At 42.6% G+C, this 27,166-nt stretch overlaps 3 protein-coding genes across 14 annotated transcripts in view; 2 read left to right on the top strand and 1 right to left on the bottom strand.

Moving 5' to 3' along the window:
• Nucleotides 1-10,811, top strand: part of CCDC122 (coiled-coil domain containing 122) — a 65,343-nt gene extending 54,532 nt beyond the window's left edge. Inside the window, exon 6 of the transcript XR_009496604.1 lies at nucleotides 10,723-10,811. The gene's annotated coding sequence lies outside the window, so the exon portion shown is untranslated. The remainder of the gene's footprint in view (nucleotides 1-10,722) is intronic.
• LOC107132987 (serine/arginine repetitive matrix protein 1-like) lies at nucleotides 7,884-18,920 on the bottom strand. 2 transcript variants are annotated; one of them, XR_009496660.1, is made up of 4 exons: nucleotides 17,613-18,920; nucleotides 14,678-14,862; nucleotides 10,692-10,822; nucleotides 7,884-8,502 (listed from the first exon to the last, which is right to left on the bottom strand). XR_009496660.1 is itself a non-coding variant. In XM_059892211.1 (3 exons), exons 1-3 carry the CDS (start codon nucleotides 18,680-18,682, stop codon nucleotides 8,495-8,497), a joined length of 1,209 nt encoding a protein of 402 aa, XP_059748194.1. In that variant the 5' UTR covers nucleotides 18,683-18,920; the 3' UTR covers nucleotides 7,884-8,494. The 2 variants fall into 2 exon arrangements, 1 of the variants encoding a protein (XP_059748194.1); XM_059892211.1 differs by lacking the exon at nucleotides 14,678-14,862.
• The window catches only part of ENOX1 (ecto-NOX disulfide-thiol exchanger 1), a 680,015-nt gene continuing 670,565 nt past the window's right edge, over nucleotides 17,717-27,166 (top strand). For 6 of the 11 annotated variants that reach the window (XM_059892207.1, XM_059892198.1, XM_059892204.1 and 3 more), the window contains exon 1: nucleotides 17,717-17,805. The gene's annotated coding sequence lies outside the window, so the exon portion shown is untranslated. The remainder of the gene's footprint in view (nucleotides 17,806-27,166) is intronic. The other 5 variants (XM_025000028.2, XM_059892205.1, XM_059892208.1 and 2 more) reach the window with 1 other exon arrangement.

The following is a 27,166-nucleotide window of genomic DNA, read 5'->3' as shown; positions in this document are numbered from 1 at the left end:
TGCATAAGCACATCTTGTTAAATGAAAATGTCTGGGTGCCGGAACCAGGGGTTTATGATTAAGCACATCTTAGGTTCAGACTGGGAACCTCAGTCTTTTGCAAGCTCCCCAGGTAATTCCTATGTGGGTGGTTTGAGGACCTCAGTTTGTGAAACACTGTGCAGGATGTTGCCAGGCGGTAGATCATGAACCACCTTGCACACTGACTGGTATGGAAGCCAGGTGACGCAGTGCCCTGAGTCCTCCTGGGAAGAGATAGGACAACACTTCCAGCCATCTTTTCCCACCATATGGGAAGCATAGAACCAGCATCGTGCACACCACATAGGCCCTGGTCTCCTTCCCAGGATAAGTTATTTTATTCCTCCTCTTCTCTGTAGAGAAGGTAATATGTTAGCCTCTGAGGTAGATCAGACTGAGGTTGGAGAGTTGTCAGCTGAGCAGAGGAGATGGGTTATCTCATAACCTGTGGAGGTTTCACTCAAATTTTACCTGATGATGCTTCCATGTAGGGTAATTTAAGTTTCTTTCTAGAAAGATCTTTTTAAACATCACAGTGCCTTGTGTGCCCAGCCACTCAGTCATGTCTGACTCTTCATGACCCCATGGACTGTAGCCCACCAGGCTCCCCTGTCCATGGGATTTCCCAGGCAAGAATACTGGAGTAGGTTGCCATTTCCTCCTCCAGGGGATCTTCCCAACCCAGGGATCAAACCCACATCTCTTGCATTTCCCACATTGGCAGATGGATTCTTCACTACTGTACCACCTGGGAATCCCTATTATCAAAATAGATTTCTGTTTTTATTGAATATTTCTGTTAATACCATTAGTAAAGTAACCTAGAATGTATTCATAAACAAACAAACAGCCACTTTAAAATATCTTCATGACAGGTAACACATTTTTTCTTATTTTATTGTTTTATTTATCTTGTGTATGTATATTGAATATACATGTCCTAGAGTGGGATGCCATTGCCTTCTCTGATACATGTACACAGCTGTTAGAAAAACTTCTCACAAACAGAAAATTAAAGCCCAGTAGATGGCACTGTCTGCTACTTTTTACAAATTAATTCAGCAAGGAAACATTCCCCTTGCCCCCAAATCTATTTGTTTTTACAATAATATAAATCCAAGCTCTGTTTTAAAAAAAGCGTTCCTTACAAGAAGCCCAATCATTATGTCCTCTTCTGGACCTACACTGAGTAACTCTGTCACAATTTATTAAGTAGAAAAGTACTTAAGGATTATTAATCTTGTCTGAGCGTAGAATGCATTTAGCTTGTCCCTTTTCCTTCAGTGCTGCTGAGACAGATGTATTTCTCCTCTGCCACCCACCCCCATCCACTCTACAGATGCTCCCTCTTCAAAAAAGATGTAGGCTCAAAATCAATTTTAGGCCAGAACTGCACTTGTGCTAAAATGAAATTGTTTGTATTGGGATTATACTTTGCTGTTCTCGAACATCATTTTTTAAAAAATGCTATAATACATTTATGAACAAACCTCTCGTTGTGTCTCTTGATGAGACAAACAAGGTGTAATCCTTGTGGGTAGGTCACTGAGACCAGATGGAGCACTGGTGTGAGCTCTGGGGGTTCCAGCCCCAGCTCTAATCATAGGACCCTGGGTCCAGTATTTAACTTGTCTGAGCATCATTTTTACCGTGTGTATAATTGTGATAGCAATGCCTATTCCATAAGGATACTATGAAAATGAAACCAGATAGTATAAGCATCCATACAGTGCAGCATCCACAGCAGATAATCAAGTAGCGCTATCTGTTGTTTATGCTGTTATATCAAACTTAATCTCCCAGAATCAGTCAAGCTTGATACAGAACTTTCTAAAAACTTCAGAAAAATAAATTCCATAATTTCTATCAGCAGTATATTTAGTTGTAACCCTCCTCCAACCTGCTGCTGCTGCTAAGTCGCGTCAGTCATGTCCGACTCTGTGCGACCCCATAGACGGCAGCCCACCAGGCTCCCCTGTCCCTGGGATTCTCCAGGCAAGAACGCTGGAGTGGGTTGCCATTTCCTTCTCCAATGCATGAAAGTGAAAAGTGAAAGTGAAGTCACTCAGTTGTGTCCGACTCTTTGCGACCCCATGGACTGCAGCCCACCAGGCTCCTCCTTCCATGGGATTTTCCAGGCAAGAGTACTGGACTGGGGTGCCATTGCCTTCTCCCCTCCCCCAACCTACAGGATACTAATTTACTGTGTTTTCTCATCATTAGCATCAAGCCTATATTTTTAAGCTTCTTGGGCTTTAGAGGCAGGCACACAGAGGCAATTCAGCAAGCATCATTTACTGTTGAAGGTTAAAGCAGCTGTACCCTGTAATCTCCTACTCAGCTGCCAATACTAATTTAATGCAGAGAGGTGAACACATGGCTGAAACGTTTAGTATAGTATCTATTTTTCCCCATCCTGGTTTAAGATTATGAAAATTATATATTGTCTACAAAAGCTAGTATTTCTAGTTAGTGATAGTTTCCCAACATCAGAGCACTAAATACATCAAAGTGCCAAGGTATTCTCCTGCGAATTAAAATTTGATGTCTGTCTGTATTCAATTTGATTAAAATTCAGAAGCCAAGCAGAAAAATATTAACAAATTGAAACTGGAATGTTCAGAGGGAAGAAAAATACCAACTAGTAAAGAGGTAAGAGGGGGATCACCTTAGAAACATTTTGAATTTTATTTATCCATGTGTATTTGCTCTACTTGGTTGTCAATTTTAATTGGTTGGCAACATGGTGGGGGTTCTAATGTATTCAGAATTTCAGTTGTTATTTCGGCCACCTATTATAGTATCCCCAAATGCAGTCTATTCTTGGTGAATAATAAGAGTCTCTCTCTTTATAGAAATAAATAGCTGATTAAATCTGCTGTTAGTCTTTATACCTGGTGACACAACTGTTTAGAAGTGCAGAAAATGGCAAAGTATCTCCCTCACAAACCATATTTACTAAAAGCAAGGTTGATTCCTCAAGGTTGGTCCAGTGTTAATTAAGACTTTGGACATGGGGATGGGGAGGAGAGGTGAGATGTATGGAGAGAGTAACATGGAAACTTACATCACCATATTTAAAATGGATAGCCAATGGGAATTTGCTGTATGGCTCAGGGAACTCAAACAGGGGCTCTGTATGCACTTAGAGGGGTGGGATGGGGAGGGAGATGGGAGGGAAGTTCAAAAGGGAGGAGATATATGTACACCTATGGCTGATTCATGTTGCAGTTTGACAGAAAACAAAAAGATTCTGTAAAGCAATTATCCTTCAATTAAAAAAAAAAAAAGATTTTATCCAGGTTAAAGCCAAGGCAGGTATATACCAAGATGTCAGAAGTTCACTACTGATACTCATGTCTTTTCAGTGCAGTTGTTTTTTGGATGTCAAGATTATTTTTAAAAAAGAGAGAATCCTGCTCTTCTTGTGTGTATTTTTGTGTTGTTGTATCTATACAAACCTTGGTGGTTCTGAGATTTGAGAAACCATATGATATACTGAAAAGAACACAGGCCTTGGAGAAAGACAGATCTGGATTCATAGATAGATGCTGCTGCTACTGCTAAGTCGCTTCAGTCATGTCAGACTCTGTGCGACCCCATAGACGGCAGCCCACCAGGCTGCCCCGTCCCTGGGATTCTCCAGGCAAGAACACTGGAGTGGGTTGCCATTTCCTTCTCCAGTGCATGAAAGTGAAAAGTGAAAGTGAAGTCTCTCAGTCATGTCCGACTCTATTTATTTGTTTTCTTACCTTGAGAACTTATTTAACCTTTCTGAAGCAGAACTTGTCATCTATAAAAAATGAGGATAATAATACATGCCCCATAGGAAGTGATTGCAGTATTTTGTCACAGTGCCTGAAATATAGGAGTAGCTCAATATTTGCTTAAAAATTAACTCAGAGCATAGGTGGACCCTTAAATAATTGGATATATGAAAACCTGGATTTGCAACTACAAAAAATTAGTTTGTTGATAATTATTTTTAAACAATTTAAAAAGTAAATAATAATAGAATTACCATAAAAAGCATCTATTAGTTCATTTAAAATTTAACAAAAATGACACTGTAAAAATGTTATTAAGTACAGTGAAATTGTGGAATAACAGGACACCAAAAGGAAGACACTGTTGTTTCTAAGTCACTCATTTGTTGACTCCTATTAATGGAAATTAGCTTCCCTACTTGAAGAGTAGGGAAACACCCGACAAGTATTTGTCTATAGTTTAATTTAAATAGGAGGACTGGTTGATATTTAGATGTTTAGGTTTGTTAACTTAGATATTTTCTGTGTGTGTGTGTGTGTGTATTATTTTGTGATATTCAGAGATATTCGTTAATATGTGCCTAGTCAGGATGTGAAAAGGTTAAGCAAAATGAACATAAAGAAGACATAAGGATCAAGAAATAGGGAGTTTGGACCCACTCTCCTCTGTCCTTTTCTCTGTGTCTCTCTCAGATCTCTCATTTGATATAAAAAGTTGAAAAAGTACTTAAAATCTCAGATGGTTTTATGGAAGGGATATTAAAATTGAACTACCACATGATATTGGCGCTCAAGAATCCAGGGTTATATATTCTACAATTTCTCAAAATGTTATTAGAACATTTTATCATAAGGTCTTCATTTTAAATAAGATTTTCTTCCAAGAGAAATAGTTTGATGGATGTTTTGTCAGTTTACTAGAAATTGAAAAACTGGACTGAGGATGCAGAGTTAGCTGAATTCACCAATATGTCTGTCTAACAAAGGCTGTGTGGGTGAGAAAGTGTTGGCAGTCTCTTGGATTGTAATCAGAATTGATTATGATTAAAAGAAAATAAGTTCAACCACTGACTTCCTTGAGCCATTTTGAAAAGATAATTAGGCCAAATGCTACTAACACACTAAAATGCTTCTGCAAAACGAAAGCATACATAGAAAGGCGGTGGAGGATGTCGACTTTGTCCCTACACTAGTGCACATTCAAACACTTGCCTTGTCTTTGATTCTGGTACCACCAAGGGTTGATGATCACGCTAGCAACTAACGCGTGAGCAACCAGTCCCTTCAGCTCAGTCTCATCTAGGTGAGAAGATCCCTCACTGTTTCTGGCACATCTAAGAAAAGCATTGCTGGGAAATGGAAAGCCATTCTCATAGCCTTCCCTTCCTTACTCTCTACAGTCCCCAGCTCCCTTATTGCACAACCCAGCTTGCATGCCCAGCACTTTCCAGTGCTCAGTCTAAGCACCAATGTCTCAGAACTCTTGTATGCCACTAGCACAAACAGAGGACCTTCACAGCAGATACTCGGTCACATATGTCCTGGTATCAGTGTCTGACTTCTGGACAACACAGAAGATTCTGGCAGTAACAAGTCACACATTTTCTTAATGAGATGAGAAGTGAAACTTTTAAGGGCTCTTCTAATGTGTTTTATAGGTTATAGTTGAGTCTATCAGAGTGATGGCTGTATGACTGGGCTACTGAACAGGGGTATCAACTTGTTGAGAGAACGATATGACTGGAAAGTGGGATTGACAACTGGCCTCACAAGTTGCCCTAAATGAAACAGAAAATTAGAAATATATCATGATTTTCTGTGGGCTGAGCAACAGCCTTGATGGCAGAGATACAGGCCTCACTATGGATTCAATAATTATTTCTTGAATCTTGCCGACAGGACATCCATAGTATTAATTAATTAATCAAACAACTGTATATTGAGCACTTGCTGTGGGCCCCAGTCAGAGTTCAGTGCTGAGTTTCAAAGGAAAGAGGATAGATATGCTTCCTGATGTGTTCACAGACAGCCCCAGTGACAGCTGTGAAGTTCCTGGGGTATCAGTTAAGAGGAGATGGGCAGAGGTTCTGCTCTGGCTGTGCTGCTGACTTGCCAAGGAACCTGAGAGCGGGCACTTAAGCTTTTAGTCTCACTCTCTGCTTTCACACATGGAGGCCAACAGTCAACGTGCCCCATCCAGCTTCTTCACAGTGTCGGTATGATGGACAAACCAGGCAATCGATAGGAGAATGCTTTGAAAATTGTAAAGTGCCCATTTTCACCGTGCAATAGACAGAAATAATAATTTCCACCTATTCACCTCACATGCATGCTGTTGCTTTGTGGCATTTATCGAACAACAATGCTCGCTCCCTGGTTTACAGACAGAATTAGAGTTCCTGCCCTGTGATTTTAAACTAGGCAGACATGCGTGACAGAACGATGAGAAAACATTCAAGGTAGACAGTATTGTGTGATGATCATTAACATGTTTATAAAAGGCCTGTGAATTTCTTAGATGGCAAGGGTTAATGGCATTTTTGCATAGCCCTTAGGATATTTGTTTCCTGTGAATAAAATAAATAGAAAGCTATAGGAGGACTGAAAAGAAATTGAGTAAAAAGTAGGGAATAAGTCAGACAAAGACAAACATCATATGATACCACATATATGTGGAGTCTAAAACTATGAAACAAATGAACTTATTTACAGAACAAAAATAGACTCATAGAGATTAAAAAAAAAAAACAAAAAAAAAACTTAGTTACCAAAGTGGAAAGAGTTAAGTAGGAGGAGGGATAAATGAGGAACTTGGGATTAACAGATACATACTACTATATATAAAATAGATAAACAATGAGGACCTACTGTACAGCACAAGGAACTATTTTCAGTATCTTGTAATGACTTAAAATGGAAAAGAATGTGAAAAAGATACACATATTCATATACAACTGCATCACCTTGCTGTACACTTGAAATTTTGTAAATCAACTATATGTCAATTAAAAAAAAGATTATATGTCGATTAAAAAAAACAGAAAGGAATAAATAACATGGGGCAGTTGAATCCAACAAGATGCTCTATGCTTTATACTACTTTGAGCCCTCAATGGGGGAAACATCGATGTTGGTATGCAATGAACATCAAGGAGATTCTTTATTTTGCTCTAGAAACTATACTGAGTAGTTAAACTCACAGTTGACTGTGATCCTACAGTTAGCTTTGAAAATATTAGTATTTTTAAGTAGTAACAATTTTAATACTACTCCCCCAGGTATTTTAGTATCTATATGATGCCTTAGGTTTTACAAATATTTTACATGAACAATTAAATTTAATCTTCATAATAACTTCATGAGATGGGCATCACCATTATCTCTAATTTACAGATGAAAAAGCTGGGCAGGAGTTGTTAAAATAATTTACTGGAAGTAAGACAGTAAGAGAGAGACTCGTGGCTTGAACCCAGATTTTCTGACTCTTAGATGTGTTTTCCATCTTCATGTCACATAAAAATAAGTCAACATTCTAAAATAAGTTGCTGTTAAAATGTGCTGGAAAAAGAAAAACCTGGTAAATAAATTTAAAAGGCAACTTAAAGCATGGCTTGAACTTGGAAGCCTTGTACCTTTTACACTCATCTTATTCCATCTGTAGGATTTACAAGTCCATTCCATTGGTTTCTAGAGTAATGAAGTTATTAGTAGAATTTCATGAAATGGTTGTTTGGGGCAAACTCTGCCTTAAGGAATGCCACTGTGAAGATTTAATTGTGGATTGTGGTTCTGCATAGTTTTATGACATTTTCCTTTATAACATGGTTAGAATTCTCCAAAAAAAGCAAAAGAGCCCTGATGTGAGATTCACCAAAAAAGTTTAAAGCATAAAGCCTTTAGTTTATTTTCATTAGTTACAGGTAGTCTGTGTAACATGAAATCTAAAAAGAGAGTGAAAATAGCTTTAGAGAAACATAACCCAAATATAAAGTCATAATTGACATCTCTTTTCTAAAGAATGAAATAAGATTCTAGTTAAATGTCTAATTAATGAGAAGACTGTATAAGTAAAACACATACACAATCACATAATTATGCATGGTTGTAGCAAAACTTTAATGATTTCCTGGAAATCCTAATAGTCTTCTAGTACAAGAACAGATTACAGCATGGCCCCTTTGCCAAAGTTGGGGTAAAAGACAACCACCACTACAGTAACTCCTGAGGTAGTGCTATAGTTAAGGCTCATATAACAGAATACCACAGACTTGGTGACTTAAACAAAAACATTTATTTGCACAGTTACGAAGGCTGGGAGGTCCACGATCAAGGTGTTGGTAGATCCAGGGTCTTGTGAAGACTCCCTTCATGGCTTGCAGATGGCTATCTTCTTGTCTTAGTCTCACATGGCAAAGAACAAGTTCTCTTGTCTCTTCTTGTAAGGGCACTAATCCCATTCATGAGGGCTCCATCCTCATGACCTAATTACCTCCCAAAGGCCCCATCTCCTAATACCAATACTATCAATTTGGGGATTAGTCTTCCACATATGAATTTTTGGGGGGACGCAAACATTCAGTCCATAGCAGGTAGCTTAGGTCTCTCTCCCACAAACACACATACAATAAAAACAAAATCTTTAACTAAAGATCTTTTATCACAATAAAAAAATCTTGTTTCTTCTCTCCCAGACTGTCGTCTCCATTTCAGAAATCTGAAATAAAAATTGTCTTACTAAAACACATGCTGAAGGCCAATTTCCCTTTCTTTTAATTTTTCCTTCTATAATTGTCATGTAATAAAACTATCGAAACATATCATCCTACTCTGAATTTTCTGTTCTATAGTATCAGAGAATCATATGACTAGAAGAGTACTTGGTTGATTATCAGTGTCTGCCTTTAGGAAGTACTGTGTATAAATACTTTCATTTAGACCTATTTAGATGGTAAAGCATCTGTCTACAATGCAGGAGACCCAGGTTCGATCCCTGGGTCGGGAAGATCCCCTGGAGAAGGAAATGGCAAAACTCCAGTACTACTGCCTGGAAAATCCCATGGACAAAGGAGCCTGGTAGGCAAACAGTCCATGGGGTCGCAAAGAGTCGGACATGACTGAGCAACTTCACTTTGACTTTAAGAGTTTCAGAGAGGACAATCCCATCATCTTTCTTAACTGAATTACAATGCAATCACTTTCTTTGTCTCAAAACTCTTCTTTATACTGATTTAATCCCTTACCACAGATTAAGAAATATAGAGACTGAATATTTGCATTTGAAAATTTGACTCTTGGACTATCTTAAATATAGAAAAGAACTTAAGTTAATTTACTTCCAAAAACTTGTGATTTTTATGATATGAAAATCACTGAATGTTTCAGGCTGGGTCACACATGTTGTGACTCTTAATGAAATTTTCATGGTCTGGGCCTCGGTCCACAGTTTTACAGTTTCAATAAATTGAGGAGTGGTCTGGCCCTGAGCAAATGATTCATGCTAGCTGATCAGATCAGATCAGATCAGATCAGTTGCTCAGTCGTGTCCCACTCTTTTCAACTCCATGGACTGTAGCCCGCCAGGTTCCTCTGTCCATGTGGATCTCCAGGCAAAATGCTGGAGTGGGTTGCCATCCTCCTCCAGGAGATCTTCGTGACCCCAGGACTGAATATATATATGTATATATATATACACACACACACACACATATACATACATACATATATACACACACATATGCATATGTAGGTATATATGTGTGTGTGTATATATATCTGAATCACTTTGCTGTACACTTGAAACTCATACATTTTATTTTATTTTATTTATTTATTTTTTTTAAAAAACTCATGTCCGCCGTCATTTTCCTTAGAGTAGAAGCCTGTGATTGTAGACAGGCGCGGCCATGACAGTTTCCCCGCGAACTCAACTCATACATTTTAAATCAGTTGATTATATTCCAATTTTTTAAAAAGTTCATTTTACTGATCTTGAAAAAAAAAAAAAACCTGAAAAACTCACCCATATTCACTCAGAGAGTGACAGAAGTATGATTTAAATTTAGCTCAATCTGATCTTAAATCCTATAATATTTTTACTGTTCTATGCTCTTTATCTTACTATTAAATATTATATTTATACCACTGATTTTAATTTGTGAAGATTAAAGGATATACAATATAGTATATTTTAGCATAATTCTATAAAGTATTTACTAATTAAATTAAAAAATATTTTGGTACTTAACTTTTCTTAATTATTCTGGTCAAATATGGCCTTGTTATATTAGTTGAAATAAAGGCTGACTTCTGAGAATTGGGGTCAAAAGAAATCAAAGTGGAGCACATTGACCCCTTCGCGCTTTAACCAAGCCAAGTCCCACACACGAGACGCATCCCATGGCTACCCAGTTCTCATGGACTTGGTTCCAGAGCAGCAGCCGTGTCCTGTCTCCAGGTTTCGGACTTGCTGTTTCTTCTCTCACCTCACCTTTCAGAGTCAGTGCTGTACACATGGTACCTTTTCCTGCCTAAGACACCTTCTCAGTCCAAGGTGGATCTATAGACATAAACTTGCAGCATCTAGGACAGGAAAGAAGCAGGATAAATGATCCTGCACAACTCAAGTATACCTTTCCAGTTGCTGAAATTCTCTGATTTTCCAAACATGGTGGCTCTGATGAATGCCAGAGACATGTTATCAATTCTCTAAAACTTTTTAATGCATACTGCTATGCCATGTATGCAATTTCTAAGATTTTAGCTTATCTCATATGTTGCATTTTATTATCTCATTATTTTCTTATATGAGTTGCACATAGAGGGTGGTAACTTACTTAAAACTTTCATAATTCACAGTATAGAGTGTATATTCCTTAGAAAGCTCCTATAGATAATTAATCTCACCTTGTTTTCTTTCCTTCCTTCTTCTTGTCAGTTCTTTAGATTTCAAGAGTGATGCCAGATGTCCTGGTCTCTTGGATTGGCAGAGTGGGATAGGCAGAGTGGGGAGTTGTTTTACTTTGGGAACTTGTGCTCTGTACAATTAACAAATCAGCAAAATTATAAGCATTGTTACATGTTTCATTAACAATGATAGCTTCCTAGGTAAAATAATGAGTATGCTCAGTTGCAAAAGCAGGAGATTCTTTTGGAATTACAGTCAGCATTTGTGTCTTGAAGGACTGTTTATGGACCCTGAAAACAAAATATACTTCCCAAATTTTGCCTGCAGCAGTTGACGCAAAACATGAACTCAAATAATTTACCTCCTGGTCAACCTTCTGTATAACCAGTAGATGGTCACTCCAGTGAACATTTTGGTTACTTATTGAAATCAAGAATCTTTCCTGTTCCATCAGGGAATTCAGTACCAGATCCAAGGTCAGTGCTGGACCACATCTTGGGGGTTGGGGGTTAAGTAATGCAAAGCATCCACAGAATGGCTAGAGGCCAAGGAGCAGGGCTTGTGACTCCAGAATACGTCAGCTCAAGGTGAGATGAAGTTTTTAAAGGGTCACTAAAAAGTGCTCATTGTTAGATGTGTTCAAAGTGGGGAAGTACAAAGGAAAGGTTTTCAAGGATGACTTGGTAAAATCCCATTTAAAGGACTTGCTGAGCAAAGAAACCATCCTGATAAGAAAGGGTATGAAAGGAAGAAAAAAATATGAAAACACTTTTGAACCTTTTTGTGAAAGAGTCTAATTATTTTTGCTAAAATGCTGGTGGCATATATTTAAGTGGCTGATATGTTGACTTGAATGACATTTTAAAAGAATAAAATGATGCAAAGAAAATGTCTGGAAGGATCCACACCAAAGTAGGAATGTTGGTTGTTCCCTGAGAAGGCATGTTAAACAACAATTGTTTTCTTCTTTATACATTTCTGTATTGCCCTTTTTCCCCCAGTGAGCACACACACTGCTTTCACAATTAAGGAGGGATAAACAGTGAATTATTTTTGTTTAAAAACAAAAGAAATTTTATGGTTGGCCTTAATCTGTAAAATAAACGTTCCTATAGCTAAGTTAGCTACTCAGAGCACCACTGGAGAAGCAGGATCTATGTGGCAGGAAAAACAGAGACTAATTAAAAACAAATGAACACAAAAGCTTGGGTTTTGCAACAGCAGCAGAATTTATAGAATTACAGCACCTCTAGAATTATGGAGCCCACAATTTCCTGCAATGTGTCTGTTTCTGCCAACTTCTGGTTGTCTGTGGTTTTCTTAAAATATCCTTGGAAGGGACTCCAAGAAATCATCAAATCAGTTCAACGTTCTCTAAGTTATAGTCTTACAAAGGCTCCAGCATTTCTATGGGAGCTGCCCATTCATGTACATGTTCCAATTTTCTGCCACACACTTGATTTAGATCCAAGACTGTGCAAGAGTTACTAAGCTCCTACATGAGAAACCCTTTCTCACGTTGTAATGTTCTTAACCAATGAGGTAGTTATTATTGTCCGGATTACACAGCAAGGTCAACTGAAGCTTAGAAAGTGAGTTGCCAAGGTCTCCCGGCACCTTTAAAAAGGTTAAAACTAGGCTGGGATTGACCTTGGATCATACACTTGGTGCTCAGTGCCATTTTTATATGACATCAAGACTACCGCTGGAAAAGTAAAAAGATGTGACTGGTAGTCCTGGTACTTGGTGAGGCAGGTTATCTAAATGGTCAATACATGGATGGGTGAGCTTTCCACAGCTCTAATCACATTTTGAACTCTGGTGTTGGAGAAGACTCTTGAGAGTTCCTTGGACTGCAAGGAGATCCAACCAGTCCATCCGAAAGGAAATCAGTCCTGAATAGTCATTGGAAGGACTTATGCTGAAGCTGTCCAATACTTTGGCCACCTGATGCAAAGAACTGACTCCTTGGAAAAGACCCTGATGCTGGGAAAGATTGAAGGCAGGAAGAGAAGGGGACGACAGAGGATGAGATGGTTGGATGGCATCACCGACTCAATGGACATGAGTTTGAGGAAGCTCCGGGAGTTGGTGATGGACAGGGAAGCCTGGCATGCTGCAGTCCATGGGGTTGCAAAGAGGTGGACATGACTGAGCGAGTGAACTGAACTGAATCACATGTCTGATTTTATGTTTGTGCCACCCTGTAAGTGGCAGGGGACTTCCCCTTAACACTGCCTTCACCTGAAAGCTTCTTGTTTCCTTGGATTATTGCTTTTCCTATTTATAAGTTTTTCATGAATTGAGTGAAGAGTTGTAGTTTCAAAAGCTCTATTAGCCAAAACTAAGTCGTGTTGGAGGGGACCTAGGTATACTTATGACTGATTCATGTTGATGTGTGGCAGAAACCAACACAACATTGTAAAGCAGTTATCCTCCAATTAAAATTAAATAAATTTTTAAAAATCATGTTAATAAGTGAAAAGAACATAGGGCAAAACTAAGAAATTTTAAGGAGAGTGATAATAAAGTATTATAATAACATTATCCAAGAATAGACTAAAGGGTCTTTGTAGATATGGAAACTTCAAAATACATGGGTAGCCCTACTAACTTATGAATCAGTTGAAATATAAAGTCTATAAAATTGATTAGCATATTCTAATCAATTCAATTCTGCCCAAGGATCCCCAATGATAGGCAATTCACAGCTGCCGTTGCCAATATGGTTGATTTTTTCTTGTCCTTAATTTTCTTCTTGTCCCCAATTTAAAATTCAGAATTCAGCATCAGATGAGCTTTTCACCTTATACATCATGTGATAATCTAAGTGATCACTACTAGGAAATATGAATATGAAATATGTATATATACCTTGGCCACTAATCAGTTTTCAGTTGGTTTACTGAAACCAGTGGCTCACTAAGTCACATTGGTGATTCAAGTTTAAGTTTGTTGTCAAGTGATAAAGTATGCTTATGTTTACTTTTTTGTTTCCAAGAATAATGATAGCTGGATTGTAGGCTCCTTAGAGGCAGTGATAGATTGCATTTTATACTTTATTGGTAACAATCATGGCGTGAGGAGTAGTACTGATTATGAAGTAGGTTAAGACCCTGATGCTGGGAAAGACTGAAGACAAGGAGAAGAGGACAACAGAGGATGAGATGGTTGGATGGCATCACTGACTTGATAGGCCTGAGTTTGGGCAAGTTCCGGGAGTTGGTGATGGACAGGGAAGCCTGGCGTGCTGCCATCCATGGGGTCGCCAAGAGTCGGACTCGGCTGAGCGACAGAACTGAACTGAACTGATGAAGTAGGTACTCAATAGTGACTTGTGGGGTTTACTGATTTTCTTCTGCACCTTCTTGGCTTTGGCAGTTAAATAACTTATTAGATTAAAAACAGATGTAAGGATAGTAGTGTATCTACCAATTCAGTTCCCTTTAGCCATAAATATCAATGTGTAAAGGATCTATGTTATATGGGGGTTCTTACCCTGAGCTTCAGAGGGTGTTCCCTTAACTCTCTGAAATTTTATTCAGTTTTTTTTTTGTGTTCATATGTTCACTTAGCTGGGGAGAGGATCTAGAATGTTCTTCACTCCCAGGAAATCCATCATTCCATAAACTATTAAGAACAAGTGGTATTTAATATTTTCTCCTGCATCTCGAATATCAGCACTGATAACTCTGGAGGCTCATCTACACTTGCTTGGAATACACTATAACCTTTTTTTCTGATCTTTTACTTTCCTAAACATGCCTGATCTCCAGTTAGAATTAAGTTGCCCTAAGCATTTAATAATATCTGGAATAAACCAGTGTATAAAGCATGAAGACAGGGTAATTGAAACTTCTTCTTGTTCCCAGGCTGCACTCTTTACTGAGCTGGCATTTGGGTCCATGTGCAAGTCAAGGTATTTTTTATTATTTAAAACTCTAATGCACGAAGTGATCTGCGACCTAATTATGGGGGAAATTACCTGTATCCTTATGCACGCTCACACCACTAAACTCAACAGCGGCATTTCAGCTAACGGTCCCTGTCTTCTCACTTGAAAGAATTTGGGGCAATCGGCTCCCAGCATGAGGAGTTGATTTTCGAATTCATGGTACATCTCACAGCCTAAATTTACCAGTCTTCAGAGTTAGAAAGCTTTTGTTGTTTCTGTAGATGGACAGAATAGGTTAGTTAGTTGTGGTCAAATCAGTTTAAAGTGTTTCTCTACACACTCTACCCTTTTCCAGTCCTGTATTTCTAAGTTAACGTTTAACTCGGTTTATTGCACTGCTGCGAATTTTTTAAAAAGGCAGTTATGTTAAGGAGCATTCCCTTTTAAGGAAGAAAAATCAAACCTTTATAATTATGCTATTAATTCTCAGTTTAACTGATAATAACATATGAAAATGGATCTTTCAGTAGAACATTTTATTATTATTTAGTGTTTAGCTAGCATGAAGAGCCATGGTTTATAGCATTTTAATCCTAGCTCCTCCTCCAAACGTTAAGTGGGTCAGAAGCACTTTTAACTCTTATGTTGTGATTGTTTTCTATTGTTTATCTTTTAAATTAACATTTATTAGGACTGCTGCAAGCCTACATTCTTGTTTTTAAATTTTGGCTTCTTGTAAATGTTTTTGTTTTTACAAGGCCAAGTCTGTTCCCTTTGGTGCTCATCAGAGAAGTTATGGCTTTGTTCCATTCTTCCATCCTACCAAATGAGCAAGCTCTTGGGAAGCTGTTGAATGAAACCCTTAAGGCATCTTTGTAAGCAAAATAAAGCTTTACAATTACACTGGAAGACTTTGACTCATACCCATTTTAAAGGTTGGCTGTCAAGAGTCCATTTGGAGTGTCAGAGATTTTCTGCTCCTGCAAGTTCTAGAGCTTCCTTTCAAGTAAAAAATTTAAATATCCACGCTTTTAACTTAACAAAAAAGCACATGAATTCCATAGCACAACAAATGGCTTCCAAAATGATTGTAAATTGAGTGACAGAAGACAAGTCATTTAAAGGGACTCCCACTAGAGAACACAAGGCAGCACCCAAATAAATCCATTTTAATTTTCACTTTATTTCCGTTCTGCTTCAAAGCTGTGATATCATGAGTGGAGAGAGAAGCAGCTCATAGAACAGCCCGAGTTCAAACGCACTGAAATTTAGTATGCAATGTAAAATCGAGGACTTCTGCTTCTCAGAGGATAATTGTGGAAATACCAGCGTGGAACTGTGTGGGCTCGGTGCTACAGCAGAATTAGAAATCTGAGATGACCCTGCATAGATTGGCAAGTAGCCATGAAGTAATGCTTTTTACAAGAAAAAGCTTGTACCTGACAAGCTATTAGAAGCGTGCATTTCTCTTAAAATTCTCTTCCTGTCCTGCACGAAAAAAAAGACATTATAAACTGCTAATGAAATGTGACTTTCCGATTGAGAGACCGGATTCCCCCAGGACTGAAATGAAGCACTCTTTAGCCTTCTCACCCGGGGTGTCCTCTGGGGTTCCCTGCAGAGTGCACTCTACCTGCACCTTGGCGAGACAGCACTAAGGGTCAGTATTCTCTGCTATCTTTCTTTGCATTGGGGCTCAGGCCGCCAGAGGGGAAATAGTCACACACACACAGGGTAAAGGCCTAAGTGAAAATCAAGCAAGCCTGGTGGGGTGGTAATGACTTTCCCAGCATCCAAGCCTTTGCCTTCAGGACATGTGAAGCTAGAAAACAATGTCATTCATTTAATGTTTATAGAGAACACACAGAGTGCTCGGTGCTGGGCTCAGTACTGGAGGACATGCAAAAGTACGCGGAACACAACCCCTGCCGGCGGACTCAGACGGGTTATTTCAAGTATCAAACAGACCTTATGACCTTTTAAGAAATTCTTGAGTGAATAACAGTGCACTCCGAATTTAAAATAAGCAGGGAAAAGAATACCGCTAGGACGACAAATCTTTTAGGAGAAAAGGCATGTAAATGTACTGGGACATTTTATTTCTGTGATATAAAGTGTAGCCTGGATGAGTGAGAGAGTAGCGGTTTAAAAGGTTTAAGAGGCGCCAGGCTGGCTGGTTCTTGGAGAAGCCGGACTTCAAAGCAGCACAGTGTTCAGATGCCTTACACAGTAAGCTGGCTCCGAACAAAGAGGAACCCAGCACTTTTACCTGGGCAGTGGATAACTTTGAGGAAAAGTGCCCCCCGAAGGGGAAAACAGGCAACGTTCCGCCCGGAGCGGAAGCCCCCCACAACCCTCGACTCTGCCTGCCGACCGCACCCTGGACCGACCTCACCCCCGCTCCCCCGCCCGGCTTCCTCCACCCAGCGGAGGCGGCGGGCCGCGCCGCCCGGGGTCCACCGCCCACCGCACGCCTGGAGCCCTTGCGCACGCCGGCTGCAGCCGGTAATCGGCCACGTGCGCGCGGGTTCCCCGGCTCGGCCCGGGGCGCTTCCACGGTCGAGGTGGCAGCGGTGGGGGTCTCGATCCCTGGCCTCCGCGCCCAGCCAAGAAGTGCGGACGGCGGCGGCGGGAACGAGCGGCCCGGCCCCTCCCCAGAGCGGGCAGCGCGACCGTGGGCTGCGGGCGCCGCCTCCGCTGCGTCCGTGGCTGCGCGTCCCGCTCGGTTCAGCCCCGCTCGGATCCGGAACCTGCGCGTCCGGCGCGGCCGCCCCCTCCTCCTCGGCGTCGCCCGGCGGGCAGCTCCTCCCCGCGGCGAGACGCGCGTTCGAGCCTCCTTCCCCGGTTTACGGATTCCCGAGGCAGGAGAATTTTGCCTCGGTCCCTACGAGCATCTCTCGGCCTCTTCCCCCACCGCCTCCCCGTGGGCGCGCGCGCGCACTCTCACACACACACTCACACTCGCCGGCGCGCGTGCGCACGGCCGCGCGCCCGGAGCCGCGGAATCTCCGGCGCCGCTACTCACACGGGCTTCCAGCCGCCACTGGGCGTCCTCTGTCTGCAGCAGCGGCGGCCGAGGCGACGGCGGGGAAGGCGGCTGCAGCCCGGCCCGGTCTCAGAGCTCGGCGCCCAGGACAGAGTCCGGGGAGAAGCGGAGAAGGAGGGCGCGGAGGCGAGGAGGAGCCGCGCCGCGCCCGCTCCTGGTGCCGCGGCCCCAGGTAAGCAGCTCCGGGGGGCCCGCAGCATCCCTGGGGCGTCCGGGCTTAGAGCCGGGGTTTCGCGGTCCCGCCCCCGCCGCGGTACCGGGATCGAGGCACGGAGAGGAGTGGGCTCGGGGCGGGGGAAGGGGAGAAAGGAAAGGAGCTCGAGGTGCGGCCGGGAGGGAGGGGTGCAGGGGAGCGTGAGGGGCTTCGGCGCAGCCGCCCGCGCCCTTCCCTTTCCTGTCTCAGCTCCACTAGGCTCACTTTTACAAGCCTGGGTGGCGGGGTGGGGGGGGGGGGTGGGTGGTGCCTGGCGCCCCCGGACAGCCGTTCCGAGCTCTCTCCCCCGCCGCCGCCAGCCAGTGTTGGCTCCGGGATCCGCGCCCGCCGCGCGCCCACCACCTCCCGTACACCTTGGACAGCGCACCCCGCCGCTAGCGTCCCCCAAGCACCGCGCCCCGGTCCGCGCCCGGCTCGCGCAGCCCTCCCGCTGCCCTCTGCTTTCCAGGTCGTCACCCTCCCGCCCAGCCTCCGTCCTCCTCCCAGCCCTGGAGGACTTCGTCGGGTGCGGGCCTGAAACTTTCCTCCCGGTCTTGTCTGAGCCGGGTACTACTGTTATCTGTGACTGTCCCCTTACTCGGGGGCGGGGTGGGGGGGAAGTCCGACGTTGTGGACTGGTCTTCTTTTTTTTTCGGCGGGAGCATGTCCCGCCCGAACGGGCCAAGGCAAAAGAGGAACTGGGCAGCGGGACTCGGGGGATGCCGGGGTGCAGAGCCCACGCCTCGGGACCCGGACGCCCGCCGCCTCGCAGCCTCCCCGCCTCCCCGGACCGGACACGTGCGCGCCTCCCACGGACGCGGCCCCTCCCCGACCACCCTGCGTCCTCCCCCTGCATGGCCAGGGCCACCCCATAGGTTGGACACCCGGGGCTTGCGGGTTCTGATTGGCCGAAGGCGTAACCCCGCCCCCTTTCCGGAGGGGGTGGTCCGGGAGTGTTGTGGTTGTCAGCGGCGGTGCGCACATGGGGGAAGTGGGGTCGACAGGTAGGGGAAGCGAGGCCCCTTGAGTCCCCGCGACCCACTGTGCAGAGCTACACTCCCACCCGCTTTCCTCCAAGTACACGCCTGCATGTCTCCTTTCTGTCTTTTTTCCCCCCAACATTTTGCTCCTATGACATTAAAAAATCAACTGGCTTGTAGCCTTTCTTTTATTAATATTGTATTTGTTCGGTGGCGGAGATTTTTAAAGCAGATCTAGAAGAATCGGGAAGACAAGTGTTTATGGGGAGGTTCGTGGCAAACTGCAGGTTTGAGTCCGGTGGTTTGCAGAAAGTAATGAGTGTCTAAGGAATACGGAAAAGGTGGAGAAAGTGGGGAGAGCATATTTCTTAGTGAGGTCGGGATACAGGTGAACAAGCTTGAGAAGCTGCGGGAGAAGGAAGTGGGTCATGTGTGGGGTGAGACCTGAAGGAGAAACCTGGATTGGGCGCTCCCTCCCAGGAGCGGTCTGCTGAGGATGGTTCTGTCCGGAAAAGTGATCATTTGACTAGTATTCAGTTAATTATTTAACACACTCTGTTTCTGTTTTGCTAAAGTTGCCCTTTTGATAGCAGATTTTAGAGTAATAACGTCAACCCACGTAATGAGTTTTGCTTATTACCAGTTTCTTACAACGTGTAGATTTACAAGTTGTGGTGAATTTCAAAAGGTGAATTTCAAAGGCTTGTTTAGAGAATTGAACTAAATAGTTAAAGTGGTTTGGAAATATTGTGAAGGAAGATGGATGAGCGTTGCATAAAATGCAAAGACTGTTCTGGCATTATTTAGGGTCTTTGCAGAAATATATGCGTGTGCATAAGTGATACTGATTTCTCTTCATTTCAAAGCATGATTGCCTCTAGCAGTTTCCAGCTTTAATTCCTTCAGGCTGTTTTGATGTTGTGTCTGTACATCTAAGAATATTGTAATTCTTATCTTTAGAAGCCTTGTCAATGGAAAACAAACAGCAACTGATGCAAGCGAATGTTGACAGCTTTATATTGAGTACACTGCGTTATTTTATTTGTAAGCTAGTGAAATATGCAAGAGTAACATAGCATGACTGCTATTCCTGAGGGACTAATATCAGAACAAAGTGGGGAATCACATGAGGCTATTCCAGAGAGAACAATTCAATTATTTTAAAAGTGAATATATGTTAATATTCTTGGGTGTAAAGAAAAACAGAATTTTCGCATTTGAATTATTATCTTTGTACACAGGGGTAGCAGATGATGACATGAAGTAAAACAACAAATGATCAGTGATTCCAAAGTAGATAGTAAAGGCATTCCATTTATTATTTTTATATCAGTAGAATTGCTTTCCTGACTGGAGAACTTTGTATTCAAGAGACAGAATTTGATACATCTGGCAAGTTGGAAGTTATTGCTATTGTTGAGAAAATAATTCTGACTGTGTTTTCGTCTCTCCAGGTCATGCTTTAATTTGCCCTCTGGGATTTAGATCTAGTTTTTGGCCTATTCAATTTAGATGAGTTTGGAGGTAGGTAGGAGGAGAATGTATAATAAATAGTCACACACACACATACATACACATGCAAAACGTATGTATGCATATCCGCACACAGCTGTATGTTTATAAACATAATTTAGGGATACCTTCATTGTGTTTGCTTATATATATGTTTATTGTTCTTAGAATTTTTTCGCCTTTCTTCTTGTCTAAAAGGTGGCCCTATTTTAAACTGTGGAAAGCATTATCACCGGTAGAATTGGCCAATAGATCATGGAAACAGACAATAGTATTTTGTTGCTTGGCAACCACCTACTGTGAATGAAAAACAAAGCGGTGACAGCTGCTTCCACATCCTGACACCACACTGTAGCTTGGGCATTGCAGCCCAAGCTACAGTGTGTAGCCATCTGGAGGAGACAGCTCTACCAAGTTGCATTTGAGGAAGGTGAAGCTGTTTCCTTTGGAGGGGGATGTTTTTAAAAAGAACATTTCAACATTTTGTTACAATCAGAATTACATTGTTATTGTGGGATGAAATGAAGCATCTAATTTCAATTGCCCTCTTAAGCCCTGTAGAAACTGAAAAATGCAAGGCTGGGAGGATTGTTTAGACCCTCCTCATTCTCCCCTTTGTAAACACCATAAGCACATTTTCTGCCGCTCTCAGATGCTCTTAGGATTTTACAAACACTTGAGTTCTCTCTGATATCTAAATAGGTGACTGGGTTTTACTGCCAGGAGGGAGTTAGAGATGGATGCTGTGGCCTAAGCCTTTAGTTTTAAGGGACACTGAGGCCCAGGGAAATGTTGTGACTCAGACCTGGTGACTGAGCCCTCTCCAGGAGGTCTTGCCTTGGGTCACACTTGAAAATCCACCCCCCAACCCCGTTTCCTCCCCCAAATCATTCTTTCTTTGTTCTTTATTTACACATAATTTATAATCAGGATTTTTACCCTGATAAAGATCATTAGAAGAACACAGTAGTATTTGGGAGTCAAAATTCAGTGTTGACCCCAGTCTCTGTTTGGTTTTAGATACCTTGTGTACAGCCTTCAGTCTCAGAAAGTCCTGGGACTCCCACCTCTTTCCTCAAACTGGGGATGCCCTTTCGCTTGCTTTGTTAATTGTTTACATCTTTGGAGAGTTTTTAATGTTCTCCTTTTCTCTATATGAATTTAAAATGGGGATCAGATTGAGGATTGTGTTGGTCAGCGGGTATACCTGTAAGAGTTTAACCATTACAGCTAATTAATCACTCGTGGTCTTCTGTCTGCAAGGGATAGACATATTGTTGGTCTAATGATCAGGGCTTCAAAAAAAAAAAAAAAACTTATTTAGAAAACAGACACAGACTCACAGACTTAGAGAACTGAATTTATGGTTACCCGGGGGATGAGTTGGTGAGAGGCAAGATTGGGGATTGGGATTGACATGTACACATGCTATATTTAAAACAGTTAGCCAACAAGGACCTACTGTGTAGCACAGGGAATGCTGCTCGATATTCTGTAATAAGCTAGATGGGAAAATGACTTGAAAAAGAATAGACGCACGTGTATGTATAACTGAGTCACTTTGCTGTACACCTGACTCTAATACAACGTTGTTAATCAGCTGTGCTCCAGTATAGAATAAAAACAATTTTTTTAAATAAAGTACCCAGGACAGACTATGTTGCTGCATAACCCTACTTTTGGTCCTTTTCAAAACTGTTTTGCCAAAGGTGTCACCTGAAGCCTGCTTGTGGAGGATAGTCATCTATCTGTGAGAGATGACAATGGCATAGATTGTTTCTGAACCCTGAGATGCTAATGAATGGAGTATTGGATGGGAACGTGAATCATATGTGCTTTATTAAGCCTTCTTTTTAAGCTTAGAAATGTATTGCATGGGCGATACATTTTGAGTTTCCTTCTGCCATAAATACTTTGAAGATCTGTGTTCTGTCGTTTCTTATTTATGACAAAGGTAGGCATTTAACTTTAATACACCTTAACTGGAAGAAGAACTTGGATCGGACTGGTTGGAGAAACAACATAGTGACAGTATTAAGTATCATTGAAGAATCATTTTCACCAGAAAAGCATGCACTTTAGCAGATTGGTCGGGGGGAATAAATTGATTTACAGCGAGTTTCACCTAGTGTTAGAAGCCTGGTGTTAACTTGTTCTAGCTAGAAGGATTTCCAAGCAGAATAATTTGGCAGATTTCAAGTGAACTTGGCTGATTTTTAGAGTTATTTTTCATAGTCTGTAGTTCAGGACAAGCACTTGCTCTGGGTCTTCTAGGAGTAATCTAAAATTTAAAGTTATTATTATTTAAAAAAATCAGAACTGTCTTTTTGTGGCATGGTGTTAAATATTCTGTAGTTCATACATTTAATTTAGTCCACTGGAATCTTGAAATTTAATTAACCTCCTTCTTCTATCTTCATGTTCAAGATAATGTGTGTGTATGCATACATATGTGTTGGCATTTTTTTTTCCTTTTTGTTGTTTTTGTCCTAACAATAGAATGCCAAAGGGCCTGATTTGTATTTTTTTTTTCATACAGTAAAGAGAATCTTTAAGCAAGAGATATTTATGTTTTCTACTTCCTTATGTCAGCTTCTGCTATTATAAGCTGTAAACTCTCACCCACACAAATAGGATGATTGCTAAAAACAAGCAAACAAATAAATATTTATCTAAACAGCATCCCATTTGCTGCCCTACAGGCTGGCCAAGAAAGCATATTTTCTCATTCTTTGACACATATACACTTCCACACACACCCACATACTGAGTTTAAGGTCTTACGTATTCTTCTTTAGGTGGTTCTAATTTTAAGGGTGGACAGAAGTAGTATTGAATGGGGCTACCTGTGTTTGATAGATTTTAAGCGAAGTCGATGGATTCAGATTTTCAGAAATGCAGCAGAAGAGGAAGAATTAAATTGAATTATTCCCCTTGGAAAAATGTCACGTTTGTGCTGACCGCATAACCTGTGGCCCCTCCGTCAGCACCCGGTACCTGCAGCAGCGCTTGGCTTGCAGCAGACTGTGTTTTGTGAAGTATGCACCTGCCACCTCCTTTTTGTGATGTTGCACATATTTTGGTCTGTATCTTCATGAACAGCAAAAGCCTGGCAAATGGAGAAGAAATACTTTTCGAATTGTTTCCAGCCCTGTATAAAAGCATATCAAAAGCACTAATGTAGCCAGTGATGTTTTGGAACGTACTTCTTGTCGGTGTAGAAAGTTATACCAGGGGTGTTGATTTTTCACACACACAGCCATCGTAAGTACAGAAGAACTCTTTAATAGCCCACAGCAGCTTAACAAAGGTTAGGGCAGCTGGTCTGAAGGAATACTTCATTTAGCTGCAGCGGGAGGGGGAAGTCTGCTAGCCCCAGCCTGCTTATCCAGACTGGAGCGTGGCCACCGCGCTGTGGTTTAACATCCCAGACTGGGGAGAAAAGCCACCGATGAGGTCTGTAGTGACTCCGAGTGCCCAGGCCTCTGCTTTGGTCTCGTTTGCGAGAGAGGTCCTTGAAAATCGCAGAAACTGTTGTGCCTCTGAGGGTGGAGCCCAGAGTTCCTATCGAGGCCCCAGGTACCAAATTTCTGGTCTTCGGAAGAAGCCTTCATCCTGAGACATCAGCGCCTGCTGCTGAAATACGACTTTCCTCTTCATCCCGCTCCATCTCTGTGAAGTAGGAGGAGGGCGACCGTGTTTCTGGGGACAACCCCCGCAGAATGACCAGGTAGGGTCAAGCCCAAAGGCTTCCAGTTCCTTGGAAAGCATCCCTCACCTTCCTACCATGACCTCAGTCTTTTGTCTGCCTTGTAGGGATTAATTCACCGTGTTGTGTTATAGCAGCAAGTCTCTGTTAAGATGCACACGGATCAGCAGTTATGGAGCATCTCAGGAGGAACTCCTGAGTGTCTTGCATAGATTAGGTGCTCGATAGTATTTTTTTCATTTTACTACTATTTTGAGAGATTTGGAAGATAGTTTTGTCCAGGGAGCCGAGGTACCTAGTACCATACTGTTTCTTTTCAGGGTGGTTTCATCAATACACATTTATTGAGCATTTACTGTATGACTGGTATTTGGCTCTGGGGATCACAGACATTCTTACAGCACATTTCCTGCTTGTAGAAGAGTATGCCGCCTAAAGGAAGACTTGTGGAAAGGGCACAAGTTCTGTGTGGTTTACAGGTGACTGCTGGGAGCTGCTACTGAAGGTTTTGCACTTCATGATATGGGTCAGTGTTTCACAATCTGCCTGTGCAAAAGAGTCCCACTCAGTGCCATGGGGTCACTAAGAGTCGGACACGACTGAGCGACTTCCCTTTCACTTTTCACTTTCATGCATTGGAGAAGGAAATGGCAACCCACTCCAGTATTCTTGCCTGGAGAATCCCAGGGATGGCGGAGCCTGGTGGGCTGCCATCATGGGGTTGCACAGAGTCGGACACGACTGAAGCGACTTAGCAGCAGCAGCAGCAGCAGTGCTTGCCACAGCGCTGATTCCTGGGTCCCACCCCCCAGCCTCCCGAATCAGAATCTTCAGGGACATGGCCAGGTCAGGTAGATGCATTCATACACCCAGACACTCACGCTCTTGTACACTTCTGCAGAATTCTTCTGCAAGCATCTACTGTTCTCCACCTGAGGGCTTTCTCTCTGACTTGTGGGGCAGCCGTGGGACAGCGAAGCTAAGTGACCCCAGAAGTGGACCTCAGCTGATGACCAAAGAGAGCAGGGAGGCAGTGCCCTGGCCTCCTGACCCAGCCCATGCAGAGACTGACCCGTGTCCTGCACAATGTCCTAGGATCCCCTAGTGAGACTGACGGTGCTGCCCGTGGTGGCCGTCTCCTGCAGCATATGGGCTTACTTGGCTTCCTTCCTCCCCAGGAACTAGTCCTGCCCAGGATCCTCTCTCAGTTGAATAACTTGCATTTAAGAGACCTCTGTCTCAAGGTCTGTTTCAAGAGAAACCCAACATAAGACACTGAAGAATCTGCTTGATTTATTTATTTTAAAAGTAATGCCCCCCACTGGCTCAGCAGTAAAGAATCTGCCTGCAGTGCAGGAGACTTGAGTGTGATTCCTGATCTGGGAGGGAAGATCCCCTGAAGAAGGAAATGGCAACCCACTCTAGTATTCTTGCCTGGGAAATCCCATGGACAGAGGAGCCTGGCGGGCTACAGTCCATGGGGTTGCAAGAGTCGGACATGATTTAGTGACTGAATCACTACCACACAGGTTTCACTAATGAGGGAGATTTGGGAGCTCTGGCTTCAGGTGATAGAGAGCTGCTAAAGAATTGTGATGATGGCATTGTTACTCTTGATAACAGGTGTTGGGGGGGAGGGATTGATAGAATTGGGGGCATGGAGACCAGCTCCGAGGTGGTGCTGCCCAGACAAATAGTGAAGATAGTAGCTGGGGGGCTGGAGATAGGGACGGGATACAAGATGGATTTGGATGGAAAGCTGGCTGGAAAAGTCAGCATGATGCAAAGGCCTGAGACGCGGGTTCACTTAGCGCGTCCCTAGACCGAGACCTTGGTCCCCTCCCCACAGCTCCGCCTGCTCTGTCCCTCCGGCTCAGTGACCCCCTAAAGGGCTGGGTTGCCTCTGCCTTGCTTGCAGTCCTGGTCAGGCTGTCTTGGAGTTAAGTAGTACAATTCTGGGCATAAATAAAAGAAGACAGAAAGATAAATTGAAGCATATAAATAATTCACCACCAGATCATTAAAGGAAGAAAGTTATATTTCACAGGCAGGATTTGTGGAGTGGTAGAGAAGGAGAGTTGGGGAGATGTCCGTGGTGTGTGTCCATTTTGTGATGAATAGTGATTTTTTTCCCCCCACCCTCATACTCTTGGCTAAGAAGGGATTTTCATCCAGCATCAGTTTCCGGAAGACCTAGCATGCACTTCTGTCTATTGTTTTCCCTGCTTCTCCCGGAGCCTGTATTTTAGCTAAGTGGATGAGTGGTGGCTGGGGTGGGCTGGCTCTTGCCTCTTGATCTGTCAAAGTGCCAGGCTCTCCCAACGCAGCTTCTCCCACTGGTTCTTAGGCCGCCAGCTCTCACAGGAGACCAGAGGGTGCGGGAAGGAAAGCATGCATTCCAGAAAGAGAGCAGTTTTGAAATGAATACTTCATTGTGAAATGAGCAGGTTAAGGCTTGTTAGCTAATCTGTACTAAGATCAGGCAGCCTCCTAATTGTCCTGTGCATGAATACTAATGTCCTGGCTTCCGTCTTCAGTCAGAAAGGCCAAGGCTGAAGAATCAAACACGAGTAAGCGACACCATCATATTTCTGCAAAAGTAGCCCTGAGCCAATAACACAGAATAGACAGAATTTGGAGGAGCTGCAGATGGGGCCAGCTCAGACCTTCCTGAGCCTCGCTGCACAGGCAGATCAGAGTCCTGAGAGCAGAGATGCTGTGCTTGTGAGTATACAAACTGGAGACACTTACGGGGGAAACACGGTGGAAAGGAAGAAGGCTTAATAATTGAGAAGAGCTGCAGGTATGTCTGAGCTTCCCAGGTGGCGCTAGTGGTAAAGTACCTGCCTGCCAATGCAGGAGACAGATGAGGTTCAATCCCTGGGTTGGGGAAGATCCCCTGGAGAAAGGAATGCACCCACTCCAGTATTGTTGCCTGGAACACTCCATGGACAGAGGAGCCTGGCTGGCTACAGTCCATGGGATCTCAAAAGTCAGACACGACTGAAATGAATTAGCATGCATGCACATACTTATGATATTTTTTAATTAAAATTTTAATTTGGAGATGGTTATAGATTCTTGTGCAGTTGTAAGAAGTAACACAGAACCTCTGTACTTTTTTTTTTTTTTTTAATGT

Source organism: Bos taurus, chromosome 12, assembly GCF_002263795.3.
Source record: "Bos taurus isolate L1 Dominette 01449 registration number 42190680 breed Hereford chromosome 12, ARS-UCD2.0, whole genome shotgun sequence".
In the NCBI taxonomy this organism is placed as follows: Eukaryota; Metazoa; Chordata; class Mammalia; order Artiodactyla; family Bovidae; genus Bos; species Bos taurus.
This window is presented reverse-complemented; position numbering and strand designations above follow the sequence as displayed.